General features: G+C 48.7%; 3 protein-coding genes across 5 annotated transcripts in view; all 3 read left to right on the top strand.

The window, feature by feature from the left end:
* Nucleotides 1-563: 563 nt before the first annotated feature.
* APOA5 (apolipoprotein A5) lies at nt 564-6,264 on the top strand. 3 transcript variants are annotated; one of them, XM_032357407.1, is made up of 5 exons: nt 1,420-1,639; nt 1,784-1,996; nt 2,529-2,580; nt 2,708-2,819; nt 3,351-6,264. In XM_032357407.1, the coding sequence occupies exons 3-5, from the start codon at nt 2,541-2,543 to the stop codon at nt 4,300-4,302; spliced, it is 1,104 nt and encodes a 367-aa protein (XP_032213298.1). In that variant the 5' UTR covers nt 1,420-1,639; nt 1,784-1,996; nt 2,529-2,540; the 3' UTR covers nt 4,303-6,264. The 3 variants fall into 3 exon arrangements, with proteins under 3 accessions (XP_032213299.1, XP_032213298.1, XP_032213297.1); XM_032357408.1 differs by lacking the exons at nt 1,420-1,639; nt 1,784-1,996 and adding an exon at nt 564-732; XM_032357406.1 differs by having other exon boundaries at nt 1,420-1,996.
* A 95-nt stretch (nt 6,265-6,359) lies between these two features.
* On the top strand, nt 6,360-14,602 carry ZPR1 (ZPR1 zinc finger). Its single transcript, XM_032357405.1, has 14 exons — nt 6,360-6,583; nt 6,766-6,927; nt 7,301-7,391; nt 7,752-7,822; nt 8,486-8,572; nt 8,722-8,844; nt 9,203-9,253; nt 9,415-9,481; nt 9,838-9,908; nt 10,630-10,719; nt 11,206-11,316; nt 11,950-12,036; nt 13,163-13,228; nt 13,920-14,602. Exons 1-14 carry the CDS (start codon nt 6,413-6,415, stop codon nt 14,052-14,054), a joined length of 1,383 nt encoding a protein of 460 aa, XP_032213296.1. The 5' UTR covers nt 6,360-6,412; the 3' UTR covers nt 14,055-14,602.
* Nucleotides 14,603-15,531: 929 nt separating this feature from the next.
* Nucleotides 15,532-22,336, top strand: part of BUD13 (BUD13 homolog) — a 27,993-nt gene continuing 21,188 nt past the window's right edge. The window contains exons 1-2 of the mRNA XM_032357404.1: nt 15,532-16,744; nt 18,628-18,721. Of these exons, the coding sequence (XP_032213295.1) occupies nt 16,602-16,744; nt 18,628-18,721 (237 nt within the window). The 5' untranslated portion in view covers nt 15,532-16,601. The remainder of the gene's footprint in view (nt 16,745-18,627; nt 18,722-22,336) is intronic.

Raw genomic sequence — 22,336 nt, 5'->3', positions numbered from 1 at the left:
CTGAGCCGAAGACAGAGGCTTAACCCACCGAGCCACCCAGGTGCCCCTATTTTATTTGAGAGAGAGAGAGAGAACATAAGCAGGAGGGGCAGAGGGAGATTGAATCTCAAGCAGACTCCTAGCTGAGTCCAACACGGGTTTTCATCTCATGACCATGACACGGGGAAACCCAACTGCCTGTGTTGCTCAGGCGACCTACAGCTCCCACCCCTGCCCTCCACCCCCTACCCCCACCTACCCCCCCCCATTCTCCCCTCCCCAGGTCATTAAACAATGTATCTCTTCCTCCTGCATCTCCCAGTCCCTGGTAATCTCTATTCTACCTTCTGCCTTTGCCTTTGCCCATTTTAAATACTTCATTTGAGTGGATGCCTACAAGATTTGTTTTTTATAGTGTCTGGCTTATTTCACGTGGCAAAATGTCATTAAGATCCATCCATGTTAGAACATGTGTCAGAATTTCCTTCCCTTTTAAGGCTAAATAATATTCCATTGTGTACATAGCCCACATTTTATTTATCTACTCATCTGCCAATGGACACTTGAGGCTGTTTCCCCTCTTTGACTCTTGCAAAGAGTGCAGCTATGAACACAGGGGTACAGCTATCTGTTCCAATTTCTGCTTTCAGTTCCTTTGGGTATCGATTCAAAAGTGAAATCGCTGGATTGTATGGTGATTCTAACTAATCCCAACTAATTCAAACCACACCTGAAAAAAAGAAGAGAGAGAATGTAAGTTCCCCAAGGGATAAGCTATTTCGGACAGGGGAGAAGCGTGGAGGGAGGCTCAGGGTCTTGAAAGAGAGGGCATGCTCAGGGAATGCCAAAGGTGTGGTGTGGGAGGAGATGAGACCGGAGTGGGTTGGGACAAGCCATGGCAGAGCCAGGCAGAGGATGCCCGGAGTAGGCAGGACTTTGGCAGAGACACCTGCCTGAGGCTATGCACAAGATCACGGTGAGAGGCAGGCGTGGCTGTGATGTGACTGGTAGTGGAAATGGAAGATGGGCGACCCATTCAAGATACATTCAGAAGCAACATTCAGGAGTTCCTGAACGTGTGTTTAAATATATGGAGTAGGCGTGTCATCAAAGGTCTGGGCTCTTGGGCTTTCCCTCCTCAGAGGCCCTTGGGGGTGCAGTTCAGCCTTTCCCGTGGGAAGAAGCCTCCTCTCGCTCCAATTCTTTGGGCCCAGCGTCCCTGCCTCTGATGTCTCTCACGGCCTTTACCCTGTCACATCTGACTTCCCTGTGTCCCAGGATTATTTCATAAACTGGAAGATGGGAACACTCTTTTTTTTTTTTTAAGACTTTATTTATTTGACAGAGAGAGATCACAAGTAGACAGAGAGGCAGGCAGAGAGAGAGAGAGGAGGAAGCAGGCTTCCTGCCTAGCAGACAGCCTGATGCGGGACTCGATCCCAGGACCCTGAGATCATGACCTGTGCTGAAGGCAGAGGCTTAACCCACTGAGTCACCCAGGTGCCCCGAGATGGGAGCACTTTTAACCCTATAAAGGCTGGCTGTTTCCAGGCCACGGGAGGGCGTGTAGTGAGGCTATCCAGAGCCGCTGGGGTTCAGGCTGGCCCCTGGCCACTGGCCCCGTCTGGCTGGGGCACGATGCCCTACTCTGGGCAGCTGAGTAAGAGCGGGGCCCTCCGAGGACAGTCTTTCCTCTGTTGGTGGGCCGGCCAGTGGGTCAGTGGGAAGGGTGAAGGTCATGGGGCTTGGGGGGGGGGTGGATCTGGGTGAGGAGTTCAGCCTCACTCCTTGATAATCTTTCCAGGTGGCGCCTTTCTGCTAGAGCAGCCCCCTGATACCAGGGCACTCATTAACCCTCTGGGTGCCAGGGAAGGGCAGGAGGTGAGCCCTAGGAGGCAGCTGAGGTCAGCCGTCTTTGAACCTCCACGTGGTATTTACTCAGGGTAGTTGTTGCCAGAGGCCCAGGCCCCTGGAGTATAAAGCCGAATGTCTGCTCTCTGTGCCCAGAACTGAGCAGGTGAGCGGTGCTGGGTGGAGGCACGCAGGTCAGAATCTGCAGGAAGGGGATTGCCGGGGTCTCGGCAGCGGGCTGGGGGTGGGAACTGAGAATGAAGGACATCCCCTTGGAGCACTGGGGCAAAGTTGTTTCTTCCCCCTTGGGATCCCACTCCCAGCTGTGGAGTGGGAGGGAGGGAGACAGGTAAGCAAGGCAGTGACAGCATTAAGTGGCTGAAGTTGCTGCTTGTGGGGTCTTGGGAGGGCGGTTGGGGAAATGCTACAAAGCAGTTTGAGCTCCACACTCCATGTTGTCTGATCCAGGTGAAAAAGACCCTTCTCTCTCCCGAGACACCCTTTCCCTCCCAGCCTCACTTAGATGAGTCCTCGTTAGCCTCGGCAGCTCTGTGCTCCCCACATCTCAGGGAAAGGTTGACAGATTTGGGGCAAGTTGGCCCTGAAGCAGGGCCCTCTGGGGCAAAGCCGGGAGATGTCCTTCCTTTGTTTCTTCACCGTAACCCTAACCAGCCTTGGTTCACCTTCTTTCTGAGTAGACAACAGCAAGCATGGTTGCGGTTCTGACCTGGGCTCTGGCTCTGCTCTCAGGTGAGTCTCCAACCCTGACTTCAATGTGGAGGTGTGGGTGGAGGCTGGACTGAGGGGCCCCATATCTATCCCCGGGGCGGCGGGGACGGGGGGGAACCCAGCCTCTAACCACCCCATCCCTCTCCAGTGTTTGCAACTGTTCAGACACAGAAAGGCTTTTGGGACTACCTCAGCCAGAGCAGCAGGGACAAAGGCAAGACCGCGCGGGTCCAGCAGCAGAAGCTGGCATGGGAACCCACGTGAGTGGCTAGGACAAGGGGTGTGGGTGTGGGAAGGAGACAGCCTAGCAGTGGGATGGTGTGCTGCCTCTGATTCCTCAACCTCCTCAGTCCTCACTGGCACAGAGGAATGGAGTTGCGCTACTTCTGCCTCCTCCTAACCTTCCTGGGCAGTGCAGCCCCCTCCGCCCTCAGTATCACCCCCACCTCTGCCCTGATCTCACCATAGCCGCTGCCCCCTGCGCACTGAGGCATGGGACCTGGGAGATGTGAAGGGACTCTCCCCCCAAATAGCCCCCAGAATGAAAGGAGTGTGTGAGTGTCCAGGTGCATCTGTGTTTCCTTGGGCAACGTTGGTCTGGATTTGCACGGGTCATATGTTTACACTTCTGTGTATGGAGTCGTGTGGTTGGCCCGCAGCTAGAACTGGAGCCCAGCCTCCCAGGCCACTGCCCTGCATCCTTGGTCTCCCCAGGAGATCAGTGAGGGATGTCTCTAGGGTAAAGGTGGGGCTAGCAATATGACAGTCTGGATGTCTGTCCCCCTCCCCAGGAGTCTGAAAGACAGCCTTGAGCAAGACCTCAGCAATTTGGACAAGTTTCTGGACAAGCTGGGGCCTCTCAGCGGGCAGGCGAGGGAGTCTCCTGGGCTCCCACACGACCCTGTGGGCATGCGGCAGCAGCTGCAGGAGGAGCTGGCGGAGGTGAGGGCGCGCCTGGAGCCCTACATGGCGGAGGCGCACCAGCAAGTGGGCTGGAATCTGGAGGGCTTGCGGCAGCAGCTGAAGCCCTACACCGTGGAGCTGATGGAGCAGGTGGCACTGCGCGTCCAGGAGCTGCAGGAGCAGTTGCGCGTGGTCGGAGAGGGCACCAAGGCTCAGCTGCTGAGCGGCATGGACGAGGCGCGGGGCCTGCTGCAGGAGCTGCAGAACCGCGTGGTTCATCACACCGGCCGTGTCAAGGAGCTCTTCCACCCCTATGCCCAGCGTCTGGTGACCGGCATCGGGCGCCACGTCCAGGAGCTGCATCGCAGCGTGGCTCCGCATGCCGTAGCCAGCCCCGCGCGCCTCAGCCGCTGCGTGCAGACGCTCTCGCGCAAGCTCACGGTCAAGGCCGAGGCTCTGCACGCGCGCATCCAGCAGAACTTAGACCAGCTGCGGGATGAGCTCAGCGCTTTTGCCGGAGCTGGCGATGACGGTGCGGAGGAAGGGGCCAATCCCGACCCCCAGATGCTGTCCCAGGAGGTGCGCCAGCGACTCCAGGCTTTCCGCCACGACACCTTCCTGCAGATCGCCGACTTCACCCGTGCCATTGACCAGGAGACCGAGGAGGTTCAGCTGCAGCTGGCACCGCCCCCACCAGGTCACAGTGCCTTCGCCCCAGAGTTTCTCCAAGCTGAGAGCAGCGAGGCCCGGAGCAAGCTGCAGGCCCGTCTGGAAGACCTGTGGGAAGACATCAACTACAGCCTTCATGACCGTGGTCTCAGTCATCTAGAAGAGCCCTGAGAGTCTACTCACCCAGACTCATTTCCTGGCTCCTTGTCTAAGCCCAGGATCTGAGCCCCTGGCGTAGCTCAGTCCTTGAGCGTGGCCTGTTGGGCAGAGGGTGGAGGGCCCTGCACAGGATAGGCGAGGTCACCCAAGGGGACTGTTGTCCCTGGCAATCCAGTCTCCTGCGATTCCCCCATCCAGATGCATTACACTCACCAGGCTTTGCAAACCCAGCTTCCCGTGTTCATTTGGGAATCCTCATGAGTTACTCCATTCCAGGATGGTGGGAGTGGGGAGGGAGAAAGGCACTCTGTGCGCAGGTAATTAGGAGCAATGCAAGCCTGTTGCCATGGTGCTGGAAGCCTGGGCCTCTTCTTCCTGGGGCTTGACTCTGATCCCTTCTGGCCCCCTGGTGGCCACTGCTACCGCTGGTCTAGGGGAGAGGAGCTCTTTTCTCCCCAGGGCTGCCATGACAGCTTCTTTTGGGGGAAGAGAAGGGAGAAAGGAGGAAAATATGATGAGAGCGTGTGAAGATGTGCACATGTTATCTCTGCTGGCTCTGATGCCAGTGGGTACAAATGGTGGGGGTTGCGATGGGAGGGAGCAGAGCCTGCATTTTCCTTCCATAACTCTACATCTAAACAGCTGACCAAGCCCTCCATACTGTGGGGGCTTCTTAAAGCCTCGGGGAAGCATACTGTGTGTCCTCTCCATCTGGGGCCCCTCACTTCTGACTTCCAGGCTGAAGCCTAGACTTCTGATTCATGAAATAGAGGCATATGGTGGAAGCTTACTTGCCTGGTGTGACTCTTATTTGAGCCATGTCTAAAAGCAGTGACCTTACCACTATTCTCCAAAGCACACTTATCACTCACTCATTCCAACCCCTCAATGCTCTGTCTCAGGGACCCTCTCCCAGTCCAGGTCTGCCAGAGGGTCCTGACTCTGGTCAGACTCTGCCTTAGATGACGGCTGTCCGCCATGCCTGGGTGTGAGCCTGGCTTAGAAACCCTTCCTCTGCACCTGCATTGCTCACCCACCTTCCCATAGGAAAGTGTGTATGAAGTGCAGGCTCTTGAGGTGGCCTGTCTCCTTTGTTCCTGTGGTTCCAGATTTTGAATGGCCCCCTTATGACCGACACTCTTCTTGAGAACTCCAAATCTTAAACTCCCCAATTCCCCATGTACAAACTCACTTGGGGGCAACAAAGGTCCACATAGATCCCTCTGGGAACTGTGAAATCGGGGATGGGTGAAGTGGAGTGGAAGAGGAAAGGGTATATGCACCCTGTCCAGTGCCTTTGGAAGGTCCTGTCCAGCACCCTTTCCTCTGCTTGCAGCCTGCCCTGCACAGGGTTCTCAGCACCCCATATGAATCTGGCCTGATTGTGCCTGCAGGCTGGAGCTCTTCCTGACACCCTGGATTTAGCACCAGAACTGGGTGAGAGGTGCCCAAGGAAAGGAGATACCGGAAAGGAAAGTTTAACCACAAAAAGAGGTGTGTTTTTTGTTGTTAGGAAACTGAGGGGTGAGTCAGCTGGGGTTTGATGTGCTGGGGATGTTGGGGTGGGAGTAAAAATGAGGACTGCGTTATTTGAGGCTGGAATTTGGACACGTGTTTAGGAGGGCAGAAATGAGTGAAAACAGAAAAGGAAAGAATGCTTGAGGGACTGAGGGAGGGGAATCAAAAGCCGAAGCAACGTCTGGCCCAACAGTGGATGGGAGCCTGAGCCAGGTGCGGAGCCCACCTCCTCAGGGATACCGAGGGACAAGCCAAGCCCCTTGCCATCGTCTCCTGTAGTCAGATTTATGGACCAATGGTTAGAACCCTGTAGAATGGAGCTATTGCGAAGGAGCGAAACAGTGCCTTGGGTCTGAGAGGACGTCCTGGGGGAAGTAACGCCTGAACTGAGGTCGAGGCAAAGCGTGAATCTGGCTCGCTTTGGAAGTCTGGATCACAGAATCCCAGCAACGCAGAAACCTTGTCAATCACAGACCCCAGGGCCCAGAGTCTGCGGCCTCTTTAAGAAGGGGCGGGGCAGCAGCTCACGGAAGCGTCGGAGGAAGGGGTGGGGCCCGAGGGGAGCGGAAGCCGGAAGTGGAGGCCTGCTCTGCGCGTGTTGGCTATGGCCGTCAGCGGGGCTGTGGAGCCCGGGCCACCGGCGGCTGCTGCCGCTCCCTCGCCCGCCCCGGCCCGGGCTCCAGCCCCCGAGCACTTGTTCCGGCCTATCAGCGCCGAGGACGAGGAGCAGCAGCCCACCGAGATCGAGTCGCTGTGTATGAACTGTTACCGCAATGTAAGGCGGGCGCTCGGCACGGGGCGGCGGGAGGTTGGGCTGAAGCGGGGAGGGGTTGGTGGGGTTGGCGACCCGGCCAGGTGGGCCCAGCTGGGGACCCGGAGGCCCAGCACGCCCCGGAGTCGGTAGACGGGGAACTGGGGCTTCACTGGTTCTTCCGAGCTGCTTTTCTGCTTCCCCAGGGCACGACGCGCCTCCTGCTCACCAAGATCCCTTTCTTCAGAGAAATAATCGTGAGCTCCTTTTCCTGCGAGCACTGTGGCTGGAACAACACCGAGATCCAGTCGGCCGGCAGGATCCAGGATCAGGGAGTGCGCTACACTTTGACCGTCAGGGCCCAGGAGGTGAGAGGACCCCAGAACAGTCTGGTGTCCTGCAGAAAGCTCGGGAACTGGAGTCAGAGCTGTCCTGCGACATTGAGTAAATCCTGCCGGGTGCCCAAGCCTCAGTTTCCTCCTTCCTAAAGTGGGGTTGGTGCTGTCAGATGCTCAGGTGAAATAAAAGCTTGTGAAAGTGCTTTGTAATTACATTTTGTCGGAGGGAATCAGATGAGTGGTACTTGTTCTCCGTAGTACCCAAACCATTTGGGCAGCTGGCTTTATGGTGTACTGTTCGGCAGGAGTCGTCTGGATCCCCGGACTGGAGACAGGAAGAAACAGCTGGGCTGTGGTCTGTACTGCTGACCTCTCTGGACTGAAAGTTTTTCTCTCTGCCCAGGACATGAACAGAGAAGTTGTGAAAACGGACTCTGCCACCACAAGGATCCCGGAGCTGGATTTTGAAATTCCTGCCTTCAGTCAGAAGGGAGGTAGGTATAAGATCAGGCTGTTTGGGCTGTTCATGCCCCGCTGCAGTCCTGCTTTTTTGCAAAGACGCGGGTGCCAGGTCTGGTGGCTGGTGTTTGGCCATGTTATCACTGAGACCTTCCTTGGTTCAATATAAACAGGAAGCTTAGATAAAACAGCTTGAGAAACTAGATTGTGTTAGTAAGGCTATAATGTGTTCATTAGAGAGTCTTAGCATCACTGTTATTGGAGATGAATGGAACCTTGTTTAGGCCTCCTCACTTTATAGTTGAAATCAAAGCCCAGGGAGTTCCAAGTGAATTGCTCAGTCATACGGGCACTTGTAAGTCAGGACTTACGTGTCTTTTGTTCTTATTCACCAGCTCTGACCACTGTTGAAGGACTGATCAGCCGTGCTATCTCTGGCCTGGAGCAGGATCAGCCTGCCCGAAGGGTGAGCTGGGATTTTCTGATGGCAGCAGCTCAAGGCATAACGACCAGTCTATGTTTGAATAGAGTGTTCAGCTTCCTGTGTAGCTGAACCATCTCGGACAATGTTGGAGAACGTCTGGAGGACACAGCAGGGATGCTGTCGCTGCTGGGATGTTGCCCATGTTCTGTCTCCTATCCTTTCCACTTCTCTTTCCCCAGTGTATGTTCAGACCTTCTCTCAGACAGGCAGTGTAACATTACCTCTGAAGAGCCTTTCCTAATCCTGTGGGATTTATCTGTACTTCCTGAGTGTTCCATTGTACCGTATATTTACTATGACAGGAGTAACATAATCGCATATGTCGTCATACGTCTTCCGAACTGCCTGGGGAGTCCCATGAGAGGACTCTGGTGTGTTTACTGTTGTATCTCTAATCTGGCATGAGAGCCTGGCCCAAATGGTTGGGTGATGAGAAAAATGAAGCTTATTTGGCACAACCCATAAACTTCAGACTTCCTTGCTGTATCTTACTGTGAAGTCTGAGTCTCTCTGTTCCTTCTTACGTGAGGCAGGTGGTGACTTCCTGATGGAAGTGACATAGATGTGACAGGGAGTAGGGGCATAAAGTCTGTCATGACGGCTGGGGAGCCCCATGACTATCTCTTTACTATCTTTCCCTATCAGGCAAATGAAGAAGCTGTAGCTAAAAGAATTGATGAGTTCATTGTCAAACTGAAAGAGCTAAAGCAAGTGGCCTCTCCTTTCACTCTGGTGAGTATGGAGGAACTCTAGGTGCCAGATTTAGGGGAAACCCTTAAGACTGTCTGGGTATTTTCCATTGGTGCCTAAGAGGTCTGGTGGTGGGCAGAGAATCTACGTGATTTCTTGTTGTAATTACTTCCTCTTTCCCCATCTGTCAGATCATTGATGATCCCTCAGGGAACAGCTTTGTGGAAAACCCCCATGCTCCCCAGAAAGATCATGCCCTCGTGGTCACACACTATAATCGGACTCCACAGCAGGAAGAAATGCTGGGGCTCCAGGTAAGTAGCTTGAAGAAGCCAGAAGAATGCTCTGGCATTATCTTGCTTTCTGGATCGCTTGGAATCAGTGGAATCTTACTTTGTCATTGCTGCCCTGTGTATCCTACCTCCTGACGTTTATGCATCTTTTCTGGCTCCTGTCAAGACTTAGGATAAACTTTACAGTAAAAGTTGGCAGTGGCTGTGATCTTAAGTTCTGTTCTTCCCTGGATTGGGGCTTTGCTTCCTGCTCTCTGTTAAACCCATGAGGTCGCAGCTGACATAAACAAACCAGAGTCTTCTGTCTCACTCCAAGGCAGGCTGGTGGGGAGGCTGAGGTATCTGTGCCAACGTGTGATTTGTATTTCTGCTCTGCTAGGCTGAGGCGCCACTAGAAGAGAAGCCAGAAGAGGAGGATCTCAGAAATGAAGTGAGTCCGTTGGCTGCTGTGGAGGAAGGAGCAGGGCTGTGGGTGGACACTGATGCCACTCGGTCTCCCTTCCTCACGACCAATGTGGGCAGCCACCAGCATGCCAACTGAAGTCTGGAGCCTGAGCAGGGCTCACGGTATGGCCCCATGTTGTGTTCCAGGTGCTGCAGTTCAACACAAACTGTCCAGAATGCAATGCTCTGGCTCAGACCAACATGAAGCTAGTTCGTATCTTTTGTCAGGCAGCTGGGTTGCTCTTCATCTGACTTGGGCACAAAGATTATATGCAGGCTGGGGAGTACTTCCTTCAGGAAAGCGCAGTGATGAGGAAGGTGTTGCCTTTGATGAAACAGTGTACCTTGGCTTTTGGGTTCAAAGAGAGAGTTAGGCTCTGGTTTCTAGAATCCTGTGTTGCCATGGATTGCAACCTTGCCCTCTTCTGGAGGACTGAGTTAGGCTGCTGCTTATGATTTCTTTCCTATATCCCTAGGACCGGCAACTATGTTTTTAGGGTTTGGGTTTGTTCTTCTCCAGAAGGTAGTCTTGCTCTCCTGGAAGCAGATTTCCTTACCTCCATCTTCCAGAAATCCCCCACTTTAAGGAGGTTATCATCATGGCTACAAACTGTGAGAACTGCGGCCATCGGACCAACGAGGTGGGTAGGCTCCATTGTTTGGGAAGATGATTAAGGTAAGGGTAAACCCTGTTTAACTTTGATCCTTCCTAAAGCTGCTTTGGGATGAGGTGGGAGGAAGCTGGGTTTTTCTCTTGGATGTGGTGTAGGGTGAGGAGCCCTTAAAGGAACTGGGAATTAGTGAAATAAAATTAGAGATACCATAATTCATTTAAGACATTAAAGATTGGTAATATGGAAGAGGTAGGTGCCCCCCCCCCCGCCCCCCGCCCCGTCACCTTTTGGAGAGACTCTGACTTAACCTCTCAGAGGACTGGAAGTGGGGGGAATGCAGATTTTGACTCTAGTAAAAAACTTTCTGGATCTCTCTGAAAATAGAATGGAGGGTTATAAATTACCTTTCCCCGAGTGTATCCAAGCATAAGCTCTTTAAATACTGAACCCAGAATATTACAGGGTGCATCCACATGTTGGGAGTATTTGAAAGTCTGTTTCAGCCTCAGGAGTCAGTTTTTTAAAAGAGGCAAATGCAGAGTTTGTTGGCAATTTGACAGGCTCTTAGCCAGCTCTTGGTGTTTCTGGTTTGGGTGACTGCTGCCACTGTTGGTTTAGAAGGCTCTGTCCTTGGTAGCTGGTAGGGGGCATGATTGGAGGTGTAAGCCAGTCCTCTGAGGGCTCCCTTACATGGGTGAGGATTAGAATCCTCTCTGCTGCCTGTTCCTGACTACTGTTGTCTGTGCAGGTGAAATCTGGAGGAGCGGTAGAGCCCTTGGGCACCAAGATCACCTTCCATATCACAGATCCCTTAGATCTGACCAGAGATGTGCTCAAGGTAACACCCTGCTTGGGAAAGTGTCTGTCTTCCTCACAGGGGCTGTCTCTATCTAGAGGAAGTTGTCTTTTTTGAAATTCTGTCCTGGGGTTGTGGGGTACCGCCTTACTTCTCTGGGTTTCAGGATCCCTCAGCAGAATTAATCTGTGGTAGGAAGGACACATTTCGAAGGTGACCCATAAATACTCTGATGATTTGGCAGCTTTTTGCCTCCAGTGGCTGTAAGGGCCCTTGTCTCGGGCCTCTAACGACAGGATACCTGCCAGCTTGGAGCTGTGACTCAGAATGTCCCTTTATTAGGTCGGTTCCATTTCTGCAGTAAACATGGATAGGAATGAGTCTAGCTTTAGTTGGAGAGTCCGAGAAGACTGGGGCAGCTTTCCCCTCAAACAGTCAGTGGTGGTATTAAGTTGGCATGAAAACTCGGAGTAGCCCTCTCAGAAGAGGCTCCTGATCTAAAGCCCAATTTGCTCTCTCATCTCCCAGTCTGAGACGTGTAGTGTGGAAATCCCGGAGCTGGAATTTGAACTGGGAATGGCCGTCCTCGGGGGCAAGTTCACCACATTGGAGGGGCTATTGAAAGACATCCAGGAGCTGGTGAGTCGCTGAGTATAGTGCACGGTTGCTTCAGCAAGGTGGCTGTGGGGAAGGGGCTAGAAAGCGTCACACGTCCTAGTTTTTGCAGCTGTTAACTAGAGGTTTTTTTGCCTTAAAGCTGATTTGAGAGACTTAAATAGTATTTTGGATTGTGAAGATAGGTTTAGTGGAATGAAAACTCCCAGTCCTCCCTCTGGGACAATATAGATACTTTGTGGTTTTGGTAAGTCACTTATTTCACTGTAAAATGAGGGGAGGAGGGTCCTTCCAGCACCTGAAACTCCCCAGCTTCAGGTGTTGACTTAGCCCATATATTTATTTTCTTGAATCATTTCACTTTATTGATTCCCAGTTGTTAGGCATTTTGTCATTGTAAATTACACTTCACTTTGCATTTCTTCAAATGAGAATTAGAGGTCCCCTGGAAGGACGTTTTTATAGTTTTTGTTTATATCTCCAGTTGTCATCTTGGCAGATTAATGTCTGTGCTCTTAGCAGTGGCTGCCTAGGTCAGAAAGGTGGTGTGGAGACCGAACTTCCTGGCTGGGCACCCTCCTGCCATTCCACACCAGCTTTATGGTCAAACCCAAGAAACAGCCAGTGTCCTAGCAATTCCGATGCTATTTATTGCAGGTGACCAAGAACCCTTTCACACTGGGTGACAGTTCCAATCCTGGCCAGATAGAGAAACTGCAGGAGTTTAGCCGGAAGTTAGACCAGGTGAGATGACTCTGGCCCTTCAGTAGTTGTGGTCCTGGGTGCCCGTGAGCAAGAGGCCACCTACCCCTACCCTGTCCTGTTGCCTTCTGAGCGTCTAACCAGTGTGTTGGGTATTCCCCATGTCCTCTTTCTTGGTTTTCTCCCTTGTGTTGTTAGAGCCTTATCTCTAGTAGCTTCACTTGGGTTTTTCATTTCCACTGACTTGTTTTCCCAGAGCTTTTTTTTTTTTGGTCTTTGAATACTCTCCCTCATTCCTTTGCCTCAGCATCCTGTTGTTCTAAGGATGTGGAATTTTTTTCTTTCCTTTTGAGAATGTTAATGTTGGTTTTGCTTCTTTTGATGTTATATTTTCCTTGCATAGTTTCCATTTCCTTTTAGGTTGCCCTTTTTTTTTTTTTTTTTTTTGCTTGCTTGTTTTTATTTTTCCATTTAACTTTCAGACACAAAGAAGTGGGGGCTTTGCTTATGTGTCTGATAGTCATGGATTGTCGTTTTAAAAGTAGAGGACTGAAACACAGGAGTGGAGCTGAATCTTATTCATGTTGAGCTCCTTGTAGGGTGATTTAGCCTAGCCATTTTGTGGAGGTAACCCCAGTGCCAGAGTCGTTAGGTTTTTCTTCTTGGGCTGCCCAGATTCCCACCAGCGGGTGTTCTGTTTCCTGGCCTGAGAAGGAGGACTTGGCTGCCAGTGTTCTGAGAGCTGAGTGTGGGCAGAGAGCTGGTTGTGTATATCTGTTTACAATGACAACACGTTCACTTAACCGCCTGTCCGTGCTGCCTTTCCCTCCACCTTCAGCTGGGCTGGTGTCCCCTAGGCCTTAGCCAGCGGTGGTGGCAGCTTCTCCACGGACTGCTGCAGATTTGTGCCGAGGTTGGGGAAGGGCAGTGGTTGGCCTGCGTGGAATGGGAGAGGAGGTGGGGATGTCAGAGTGCTGCTTCAGTAGGCTTCGTACAGTCCTTATTTTAGGTCTTCTCTACTTCACTTCATCAGGAGGTACCTCATGTCAGCAGTTTCTGAAACTTGGGCTTTCTGCCATGTAAACTGGGTTGGTTCTTTTCTGGCAGACACAGCCCCTTCCTACTAGGAGCTATGTAAAATTGATGTGCTATATTCTCCCTCCTTTAGATCCTTCAGGGTGACATGAAGGCCCACTTTATAATGAATGATCCAGCAGGAAACAGCTACTTTCAGGTACAGAATACCCTCCCTGATAGGGCATGGAGATACATTTTCTGACCTTCTTGGAAGATGTATTATTTCTCCAGAAACTGGAGACTTGATTCTGAATGAACTGCTCTTTATCAAGAAACCTTAGAATTTGAAGAATAAGGAGATAGAGGGGGAGGTGGGAGGGGTTGTAATTGTGTGTCCAGAGGGGGAAAAGATACTCCTAGACTCTTCCTCTCTCTAGTCCATCTCTTGTCCCCAGCAGTGGAGTTGTCATTTAGAAAACCTAATTGTGGAGTGGAGGGAAATGGTGCCTTGTCCAGAAGCTGAAACAGGAAACTGGAGAGGCTTTCAGATGGCTGGGGAGATACTCTGGTGATTTATAATAACTTCGAATATTTTGAGCAGTTATTATTGGTTAGGCAAAACTGAGGTTTCTCTACGATTAAGACTATCATTAGAAGGTGCAGATAGAAAGTTTTTTAGGCAGACTGTTCCCTAATTCTGCCTAGGGCAGGACGGTCCCTTTCCGGGGACTCTGTTGGGCTTCTCTTGCTGCTTGTTAGTTGAGCCTAACTATGGGGAATTGGAGGCCTTTACAATAAAAAAAATTAAGGTTTTCGGGAAGTGGGTGTTGGAAGCCACCTGGTAGCAGTAGTAGGGGTGCAGGTAGCTAGGTGGCACAGGCACTGACTGTCTGTCCTTGGCCTTGCAGAATGTGTACGCACCTGAAGATGATCCTCACATGAAGGTGGAGCATTATGAGCGCACATTTGCCCAAAACGAGGAGCTAGGGCTCAATGACATGAAGACCGAGGGCTATGAGACAGGCCTGGCCCCACAGCGGTAGCGACGGGCAGTTCCCGAGCCAGCCTCTCGTGCTGCTCAGACCGAAGGGTTATTTATTGCTATCGGGAAAGGCTGGGGGTGTCCTTAGCCCCCATGTGGGGAGGACACCTGGTCTGAGAGATATGGGCAGTTTTGTGAACAGTTTGTGATGGAAGTGCAAGCCTGTTGCTTTACTTTACTGTATCTTGGAGGTTCTGAATTGGCCTGGGAAGAAACCCAGAAATGAACCATGGGGCATGTCATTATCCCTTTTTTTCCTACCAGCTCTTTACCCTCCCTCCACATAATGCTCTGTCTAGGGTTGGAACTCTGAAGACGGAAGACAGCTACATCTGGAGTTTGGGAGTTGGCTGGGGAATATAAAATACTGGCTTTACACAGGAAAAGAGTCTTCTGAGGGGAGGGAGTCCAGCACAGGGGAAAAAGCTCTCATTAAAGTGACGGCTTTCCAACAGGACTGGGCTGTGCATTCACTTGTCCTTATTTGATATCATGCTGGTAGAATTCAGCCTCCTGAATAAATTTTCCCTGGTGTAGTCCGTTTGGGGATTGGAGCTGGCATTTCATTCATTCCTTCAGTAGATACTTGTGTGCTCACTTTGTGCCAGGTACACTACAGAACTGAACAAAATAAAGCCCTGTGTTCATGGAATTTAAAGTGAACTTTTCAGGACAAATCTATAGTTCCTGCATTTGTTTATTAGATGCAGCTGACAAACAGAGGGCAAAGCTCAGATAGTGCCCCTGGGCATAAATGCATTTGATCCTGTTCAGCTGCCCTATGAGGCAAGCAGGGTTGGGATCTGAGTTTGGGTCTTGTCAGGCCAAGGCTAGGTATTGATTAGAAAGGGGAATGGTGGAACTCCAGACAGATGGGCAGGAGATAGGCTGATGGGGCTGAGAGAGTACTAGTAACATTCATTGGAGCAGAAAGATGAAGTTTTCAAATGCCTGCTGATAGCAGGGTAGTAGAGGCAAGTAGAGGCAGGGTTTTGGAGTTGCTGGAGAGTCACCGAAGTGGCCTAGAAGCCAACACAGGGTTGTGTCTGGGGGATCTGTGGGGCCCTCCAGCTAGTGAAGCCCTGTTATCAGTTCATTGAGCCACAAGCTCTCAGAGACCCAACCCAGTCTGCTTTCCTTCTTGGGCCTGAGCTGGACCAGTCAGGATAACCCAGGGGTTAAAAGTTCATGGGTCAGGGCTGTGATGTCCACACCTGTGTGTGTGTGTGTGTGTGTGTATAAATAGTTTTTGAGTACAGTCTAAATTCTGAGCATTGGGACCCCTGGGTGGCTCAGTTGGTTGAGCAGCTGCCTTCGGCTCAGGTCATGATCCCAGCGTCCTGAGATCGAGTCCCACATCGGGCTCCTTGCTCAGCAGGGAGCCTGCTTCTGCCTCTGCCTGCCATTCTGTCTGCCTGTGCTCGCTCTCTCCCTCTCTCTCTGATAAATAAATAAAATCTTTTAAAAAAAAATAAATTCTGAGCATTTATAAAGTATAACAGCCTTCTTGACTAAAATGCTTTCAAACAGTGGCAAAAATTTAACATGTTGAGATAAAGGACATATTCGATCTGATATTTTATTTGACAAACTTTGGATTTACCTCTTGCACCTCACTTTGCTTGCCTTTGCTTCCAGGGATCATGTTTTGGCTTTGTGAAGTTGGGCAACTTCCTTAACCTCTCCAAGCTTTGGTTTTCTCACCTGTAAAACACGATAATAAAACCACTTGAGAACTTTAAGAGTTAAATGAGGTAATTCATGTAAAACTGCATGCTCACAAAAAGAAAAGTAGTGTCTCTGCCCTCTGCCTCCCACCCCCAAAACTTGAGAATTTAGAATTCAACCTCTCTACCTTCCTGGTCTTTTGAAAATATAGCCAGGTCCTTTTCACTGGAAAGGTCCTAGGCAAGAGGTAGCTAGGGGCTACTTATTCTATCAAACGTGGGGAAGCTGACAGGTTAGAAACTGTATTTTTTCATAGTAATTACATTGGGTTTGGCATTCCTGATTTCCTCTCTTGAATGGTACTTAGCCTATTTAGCAGTTTCTACCCCCCAACCAAAATACATACTAATACAAATAACTGGTATATATACGTGTGTCAGACACTGTTTTGAACACTTCACGCGGTACAAGTAATCTCATTCCTCGCAGCCACTGAGTTAGGTCACCATAATACCACCCAGTTTGTTAAATAACTTGTGCAAGGTCCTGCAGGTAGGAAGTTTTGGAGCCCGGACTCCATTGCCCCTCCACCGCCCACGTTCTTGACACTGTGGGCCTTCTGGAGCTGCATCATGTTGAAAGGGCAGATAGATGGACAAACAGAAAACGTGGTCGGGTCGGCCGACCGACGCGGAGTGGGCGCAGGACATAACGCGCATTTTTCGCGAGTCCGCCAGGGCGCTCACCTGTCACCTGGGTCAGTTCCTATCACTTTTCGCCACTTCCGGTAGCGGCCCCGCCCCCTCGCGTCCCTCCGTGCATTTCGCGTTCAAGAATTTTGTCCCCAGCGCCGAGCCGTCTCCCCGCCCTCGCCGCTGCCATGGCGGCAGCTCCGCCGCTCTCCAAGGCCGAGTATCTGAAGCGTTACTTGTCTGGGGCAGGTGCCGGCGTCGATGGGGGCCCTGATTCCGGTCGCAAGCGTCGCAGAAAGCGGCCGAAGCCTGGCGGGGCTGGCGGCAAGGGGTGAGTTGGTTCTGGCGGGGCCGGGCCTGTGGCGGCTGGCCGCCCCTCTTTCCCCCTGCTCGAACCTCGGCCGGCGCTTCCTCTCTGCGCGCCGCCCGCCAGGCTCCTCAGGGGACACCTCGGGAGCCCGGCTCAGGCGCCGCGCGCCCCTGGGCGGTATCTTCCCTTGCTGAAGACGGCTCTAACTTTCATTACTCTTTCCCCGCCTTTGGAGCGTTCCGTCCTCTCCCGATGAAAATGAATGTCGTGCCCTGACAATGATGGTGGAGCTCACCCAGAGCCTCCCTGTCTGGATATTTAGGGCCCAGGACCTGTCTGTGGGGTTCAGCAATCCCAGGGACTGTGGTCCTGAGTCAGAGAACTGTGCTTACTTCCTGTTACTCTTGCTAGTGATGCTGTTAACAACCACCACCAGCATTTGTAGTTCTTGTTATGTACCAGATGCCGTTCTAAGTATTTTAGACATTTTAAGCTTCGGAATGCTACGACGAAGTTGGTGTTGTTATTATCCCCATTTTTCAAATGAGAACTTTGTAGCTCAGTGTACTGGGTTGAAGGGTGTCCCCGCCCCCATTCATGTCCACCCAGAACCTCAGAACGTCTTTCTTTGGAAATAGTGCCTTTGCAGATATAATTAGTTAAGATGCGGTCACGGTGGGTTAGGATGGGCGCTAAATCCAGTGTGACTGGTGTCCTTTTAAGAAGAGGGAAATTTGAACACAGGCATGGGGGAGAACCGCTATGTGAAGATGGAGTCCGAGATTGGACTGGATTTCCGCTGCCACTAGCCAGAGTATGCCTGGGACTGCCAGAAGTTGGAAGAGTCAAGGAAATATCCTCCCCTAGAGCCTTGCCAGCGGGCATTGCCTTGCACACACCTTGATTTCAGACTCCAAGCCTCTAGAACTGTGAGAGAGTACATTTCTGTTGCTTTAAGCCCCCCAGGTTGTGATACGTCGTTAGACAGCTCTAGGGAACTAATACCCCCAGTTCCAAAGAACGAAGCCATTCCCTTTCCTGGTTTGGTTCTTGCCTATTCTTGCTTTCTGTCTTCCTGCCCTTCTGACTTGTGTAAATTCTTTGGAGACAAAAGAGCTTGAGCTTTGGAGTAATGCTGGTCAGAGTTTGAGTCCCAGCTGTGCCACTTTGTGGGTTGTGTGGCTTGGGCAGGATATTTCATCTCTTTAAGACTGTTGACACATCTTTAAAATGAGAGTAATAGTGATATCACTTTATAACTATGATTAGAGATGTATAAAGTGATCATGGCTTTTCAAATTGAATGTTCACGTCACGGCAGTCATTGTTAATTATTTGGACTCGTCTGTAGTTTGTCTAACAAACATTTATTGAATGCGTACTTCTATGCCAGTTATTTCAGGGTGTTGAGGATATCACTGTGAATGAGAAGGCACAGTCCCTATTCGGGTGCTTCTCTCCTTACCTCCCTCAACCCTTTACGCATCCATGGGATACTTTCATTGTATTATTCACAAAGAAAATGAATCATATTTATGATTTAAAGATCTAATTATACAACTATATGAGAAGCTCAAGGAAAGTAAATGTAAGTTAGGACTCTTTAAGAATCTGAAGAGTTTCCCATTAAAGAAAAAAGAGTAGGTCAGGCAGAGGGAAGGAACTGAATATGTGAAAACTGATGTGGTAAGAAATTTGGCTCATTCCAGGCACCAAAAGATGACCAGCTAGGCAGTAAACTATGGAGACAGTGGTACAAAGTGAAGTTGGCCATATAGGCAAAGACTGGACCTTGTAGAATCTTGTAGGATTTTGAACTTTATCCTAAAATCCATAGATAAGTGTTTGTAGGCTGTTTCCAAGAACGATTCTTCCTTTTTTATCTGTTTATTTTTCACATTTAGAATGAGGATTGTGGATGATGATGTGAGCTGGACATCTATTTCCACTACTAAACCGGAAAAGGAGGATGATGATGATGATGGAGATTTGCCTGTGGTATGTATCTTTGAGGCTGTGAGGACTTCTCAACCTTGATTCCAATACAGGGTAGATATATATATGTTTGTATATATGCTGAGGGCAGAAAAGAGATTGACACTTTTCAAAGAGTTGTTTTAAAGTAGTCTTCTTTGATGATGCCTGTAGACTGTTTTCTTTGTTTATGGAGGGCCTCATTAGCCTAGAAATGGGAACAGAGAGGCAGGACTTCTAATTGTAATATTTAATAGTTAGCCATGGTTCAGTTTATTGAAATGTACCTTAAAAACAATGTTCAGGGGCGCCTGGGTGGCTCAGTGGGTTAAGCCGCTGCCTTCGGCTCGGGTCATGATCTCAGGGTCCTGGGATCGAGTCCCGCGTCGGGCTCTCTGCTCAGCAGGGAGCCTGCTTCCCTCCTCTCTCTCTCTGCCTGACTCTCTGCCTAATTGTGATCTGTCTCTGTCAAATAAATAAATAAAATCTTTGGAAAAAAAAAAAAAAAAAGAAAACAATGTTCAGGTTCAATTAAAGGAAATTTTTTATTTGTTCCTTTTGTTCATTGATTCAGCTGGTTTAAAATTGTATACTTTTGTTTAAGTACTGAAGATAGGTAGGTTAATAAAACCGAGTGTCTGGACTTTAGAGACCATACCCTAGAAGGGAGACTGAATTTCAGATTTCAACAATGTGATAAATAGTGGAGAGACATTTCACATATGCACTGAGTACTGTTAGAGCACTTGGGGAGTAGCACATTTTTTAATTCCACTAAGAATTTTTAAAAAATATTTTATTTATTTGAGAGAGAAAACATACACACACACACACACACACACACACACACAAATTGGAAGGAGTGCAGAGGGAGAGGGAGAACAGACTCCCAGGTGAGCCGGGAGCCCTATGACCTGGGGCTCCATCCCAGGACCATTGCATCATGACGGGAGCCCACTGAGCCGCCCAGGTGCCCCTCACTGGGAAATTCTAGGAAGGATGTAAATACCCTGAGTTTTGAAGGACCAGTAAGAACTAAGTGGGCAAAAGCATAGGCAAGTAATCTTGGATTGGTTCCATCATGGAAACCTTGCTGAGAAACACGGTGAAAAAGGAGAGCTGTTGATAGGCTGTATTGCACTAACAGGTTGTAAAAATGAATTCCAGATGAGTATATTCAGTGTTAATTCCCAACATATTCTATAATACATCTTTTAAGAGAAGGTTCATATCAAATAGTGGGGCACCTTGCTGGCTAAGTCGGTGGAACGTGTTGCTCTTGACCTTGGAGTTGTGAATATGAGTCCCACATTGGGTTTAAAGATTACTTTAAAAAAAGGGCAGGTGGGAGGGGGGTGGTGTCTGGGTGGCTGAATCAGTTAAGTGTCTACTTTTGGCTCAGGTCATGACTCCCAAGGTCCTGGGATCTGAGCCCCACGTAGGACTCCCTGTCACATAGGGCTTCCTGCTGAGCAGGGCAGTCCACATCTCTCTCTTCCTCTCCCTCTGCCCCTGCTCATGTGCTGTCTGTTGTGCTCACTGTCTCTCAAATAAATAAATAAAATCCTTTAAAAAAAAAGGAAGAAGGGAAATAATGATCCTAAGGGGCCAATTAATTTGAGTCAGATCCAGTCACTTAATTAATGTTTATAACATTTGTTTTTTTAATGTTATAAAAGCAATACATATTTATTTTAGAATATTTGGGAATTTTAAGGTTTAAAATTTTGAAAAAAATACAATAATCACTTCTCTGTGACTGTCCAGAGGTAATAACTGCTAACATTTAGATGTGTATGTCTTTAATTCATAGATTATACAGGCTTGTATTTTATTTATTTTTAAAACATGATCAGGATCATACTGAACATATGGTTTTGGAACTTGCTCTTTCACTTAGTAGTATGTAGTGACTTCGTTAGTAAGATTTTAAAATATTCTTTGAGGACATGACTTTTAATGGTTGCATTGGTAGTTCATTATATGTATTAACTTAACCTGTCCTTTTACTGTATTTATGGATGGTTTTCGGTTTTAAAATACAGTGCTTTGAAAAACATCTTGTACAGAAAACATTGTGGAAATCTGTTTATTTCTTTATTCCTATCAAATGGAATTAATAGGTTAGAAACTCTGGTCCTTTTGAGCTGTATTCCCATATTGCTTTCCAAAAGGTAGTATCAATTTTATACTCTCCGTAGAGTTGTTTGAGAATGCCATTTTCCCATTTCTTCATGAATACTAGAGAATTATTTGCAACAACAAAAACAATAGGTTTCAACCTGTGTCAGTTTGGCAGGTGAACAGTGGTATCCAGTTTCTTTGAGAAATAGTGAATAATTTTCCCATATGTTTATCGAGCATTTGTATTTTATGAATTTGGGGGGATTTTTTCCATTGTTTAGAAAATTGGACTTTTAAATTTCTCCATTTATTTATTTGATATTTACATAAATAAGAATATATTACTTGTTTTACTGTCATAAATGTATTTTATTATTTGTCTTTTCACTTATAAGGTTTTGACATTTAAAAATTTTAATTTTTATATAATCAAGTGTATTAATTTTCCTTTATAATATTGTCTTTTGCTCTTATGATTGCCTCAAAACCCGAACAAGGGAGGATTTAGCCCCACTGCTCTCTACACTGGTTAAAACAGATCTTGATTATTGAATTCATTTTTGAATGGATGGTCTGCAAGACCATCATCACCACCAGTACTAACGGCAAAATAATTAGGACAAGCACAATACCAGTGGCAGCACAGGAGTAATGGGTATAGTTTATTGAGCATTTACCATGTACCAAGCTGTTTAGCTTACATGAATTATCTCATTGAATCCTCATAGAACCTTGAGTCCTACTTTCACAAATGAGGAAATTGAGCTTTAGAGGAAATAATTTGCCAAAGGCTACACCAATATTAAGTGGCGGAGCTGGTGATTTAGATCTCGGTTTATCTTGCTTGAATTCAAGCTTATGCTTTCCTATCTCAAAACTCGCTTACCTGAGGAATGATGGGAACAGAAAAATAGAGGTGAATTATGACCTGGGTTTGGATTTCAGTTCTGCCACTTGCTAGCTGTGACATTGAGAAATCTACATAACATCTCTGAGTCAAAGTTCTTTATCAGTGTGGAACCTTTCTTTGGAGGGCTGTTTTGAGGATTGAGTGCGATAATAAAAGGGAGGGACTAGGTGAGTGATCGTTTATCAAGGATACAAGAAGATTCCGTATTTGTTTGGGAATTTGAGTGATATGAAGTGTGTTTTTATCCCTTACAGATTCTGTGATTCTGTGTACTAAGAAGTACACAGAATCAGAATCAGAATCAGTGCACAGAATCTTGGTTGGATCTAAGAAAACCTATGATTGTGATTACCTATAACAGGCTTCATAAGGGGCCTGAAGCCCTTGGTGAGTGATAGGCATCACAGGGAACTTGCCTGTATTTTTACTCTGAATGTAAAAGCAAAAAGGTAAAAGGAATTTAGCTTTTAGCTTATCCATAGCAGTTGTGTACCTGGCAGGTTGATAAAGAAGGTTTGTAATGAAGAAATTCACCTTTGGAAGAAAATTGATCAGCCAGAGAAAGATCTATAATTAAACTATCCAGGGATAATCAGATAAACATC

Source organism: Mustela erminea, chromosome 9 (genome assembly GCF_009829155.1).
Source record: "Mustela erminea isolate mMusErm1 chromosome 9, mMusErm1.Pri, whole genome shotgun sequence".
Lineage (NCBI taxonomy): Eukaryota > Metazoa > Chordata > Mammalia > Carnivora > Mustelidae > Mustela > Mustela erminea.
Note: the sequence above shows the minus strand (reverse complement) of the source record. Positions and strands in the feature narration are given on the sequence as shown.

What these genes read in the sequence shown, in the direction of transcription:
- APOA5 (XM_032357408.1), top strand. Translation starts at nt 2,541, where the DNA reads ATGGTTGCGGTTCTGACCTGGGCTCTGGCTCTGCTCTCAG. An exon ending in GGCTCTGGCTCTGCTCTCAG is followed by an intron (nt 2,581 to 2,707) that starts GTGAGTCTCCAA and finishes ATCCCTCTCCAG; the next exon opens with TGTTTGCAACTGTTCAGACA. An exon ending in AAGCTGGCATGGGAACCCAC is followed by an intron (nt 2,820 to 3,350) that starts GTGAGTGGCTAG and finishes CCCCCTCCCCAG; the next exon opens with GAGTCTGAAAGACAGCCTTG.
- ZPR1 (XM_032357405.1), top strand. Translation starts at nt 6,413, where the DNA reads ATGGCCGTCAGCGGGGCTGTGGAGCCCGGGCCACCGGCGGCTGCTGCC. An exon ending in TGGCCTCTCCTTTCACTCTG is followed by an intron (nt 8,573 to 8,721) that starts GTGAGTATGGAG and finishes CCCATCTGTCAG; the next exon opens with ATCATTGATGATCCCTCAGG. An exon ending in TGAAAGACATCCAGGAGCTG is followed by an intron (nt 11,317 to 11,949) that starts GTGAGTCGCTGA and finishes TATTTATTGCAG; the next exon opens with GTGACCAAGAACCCTTTCAC.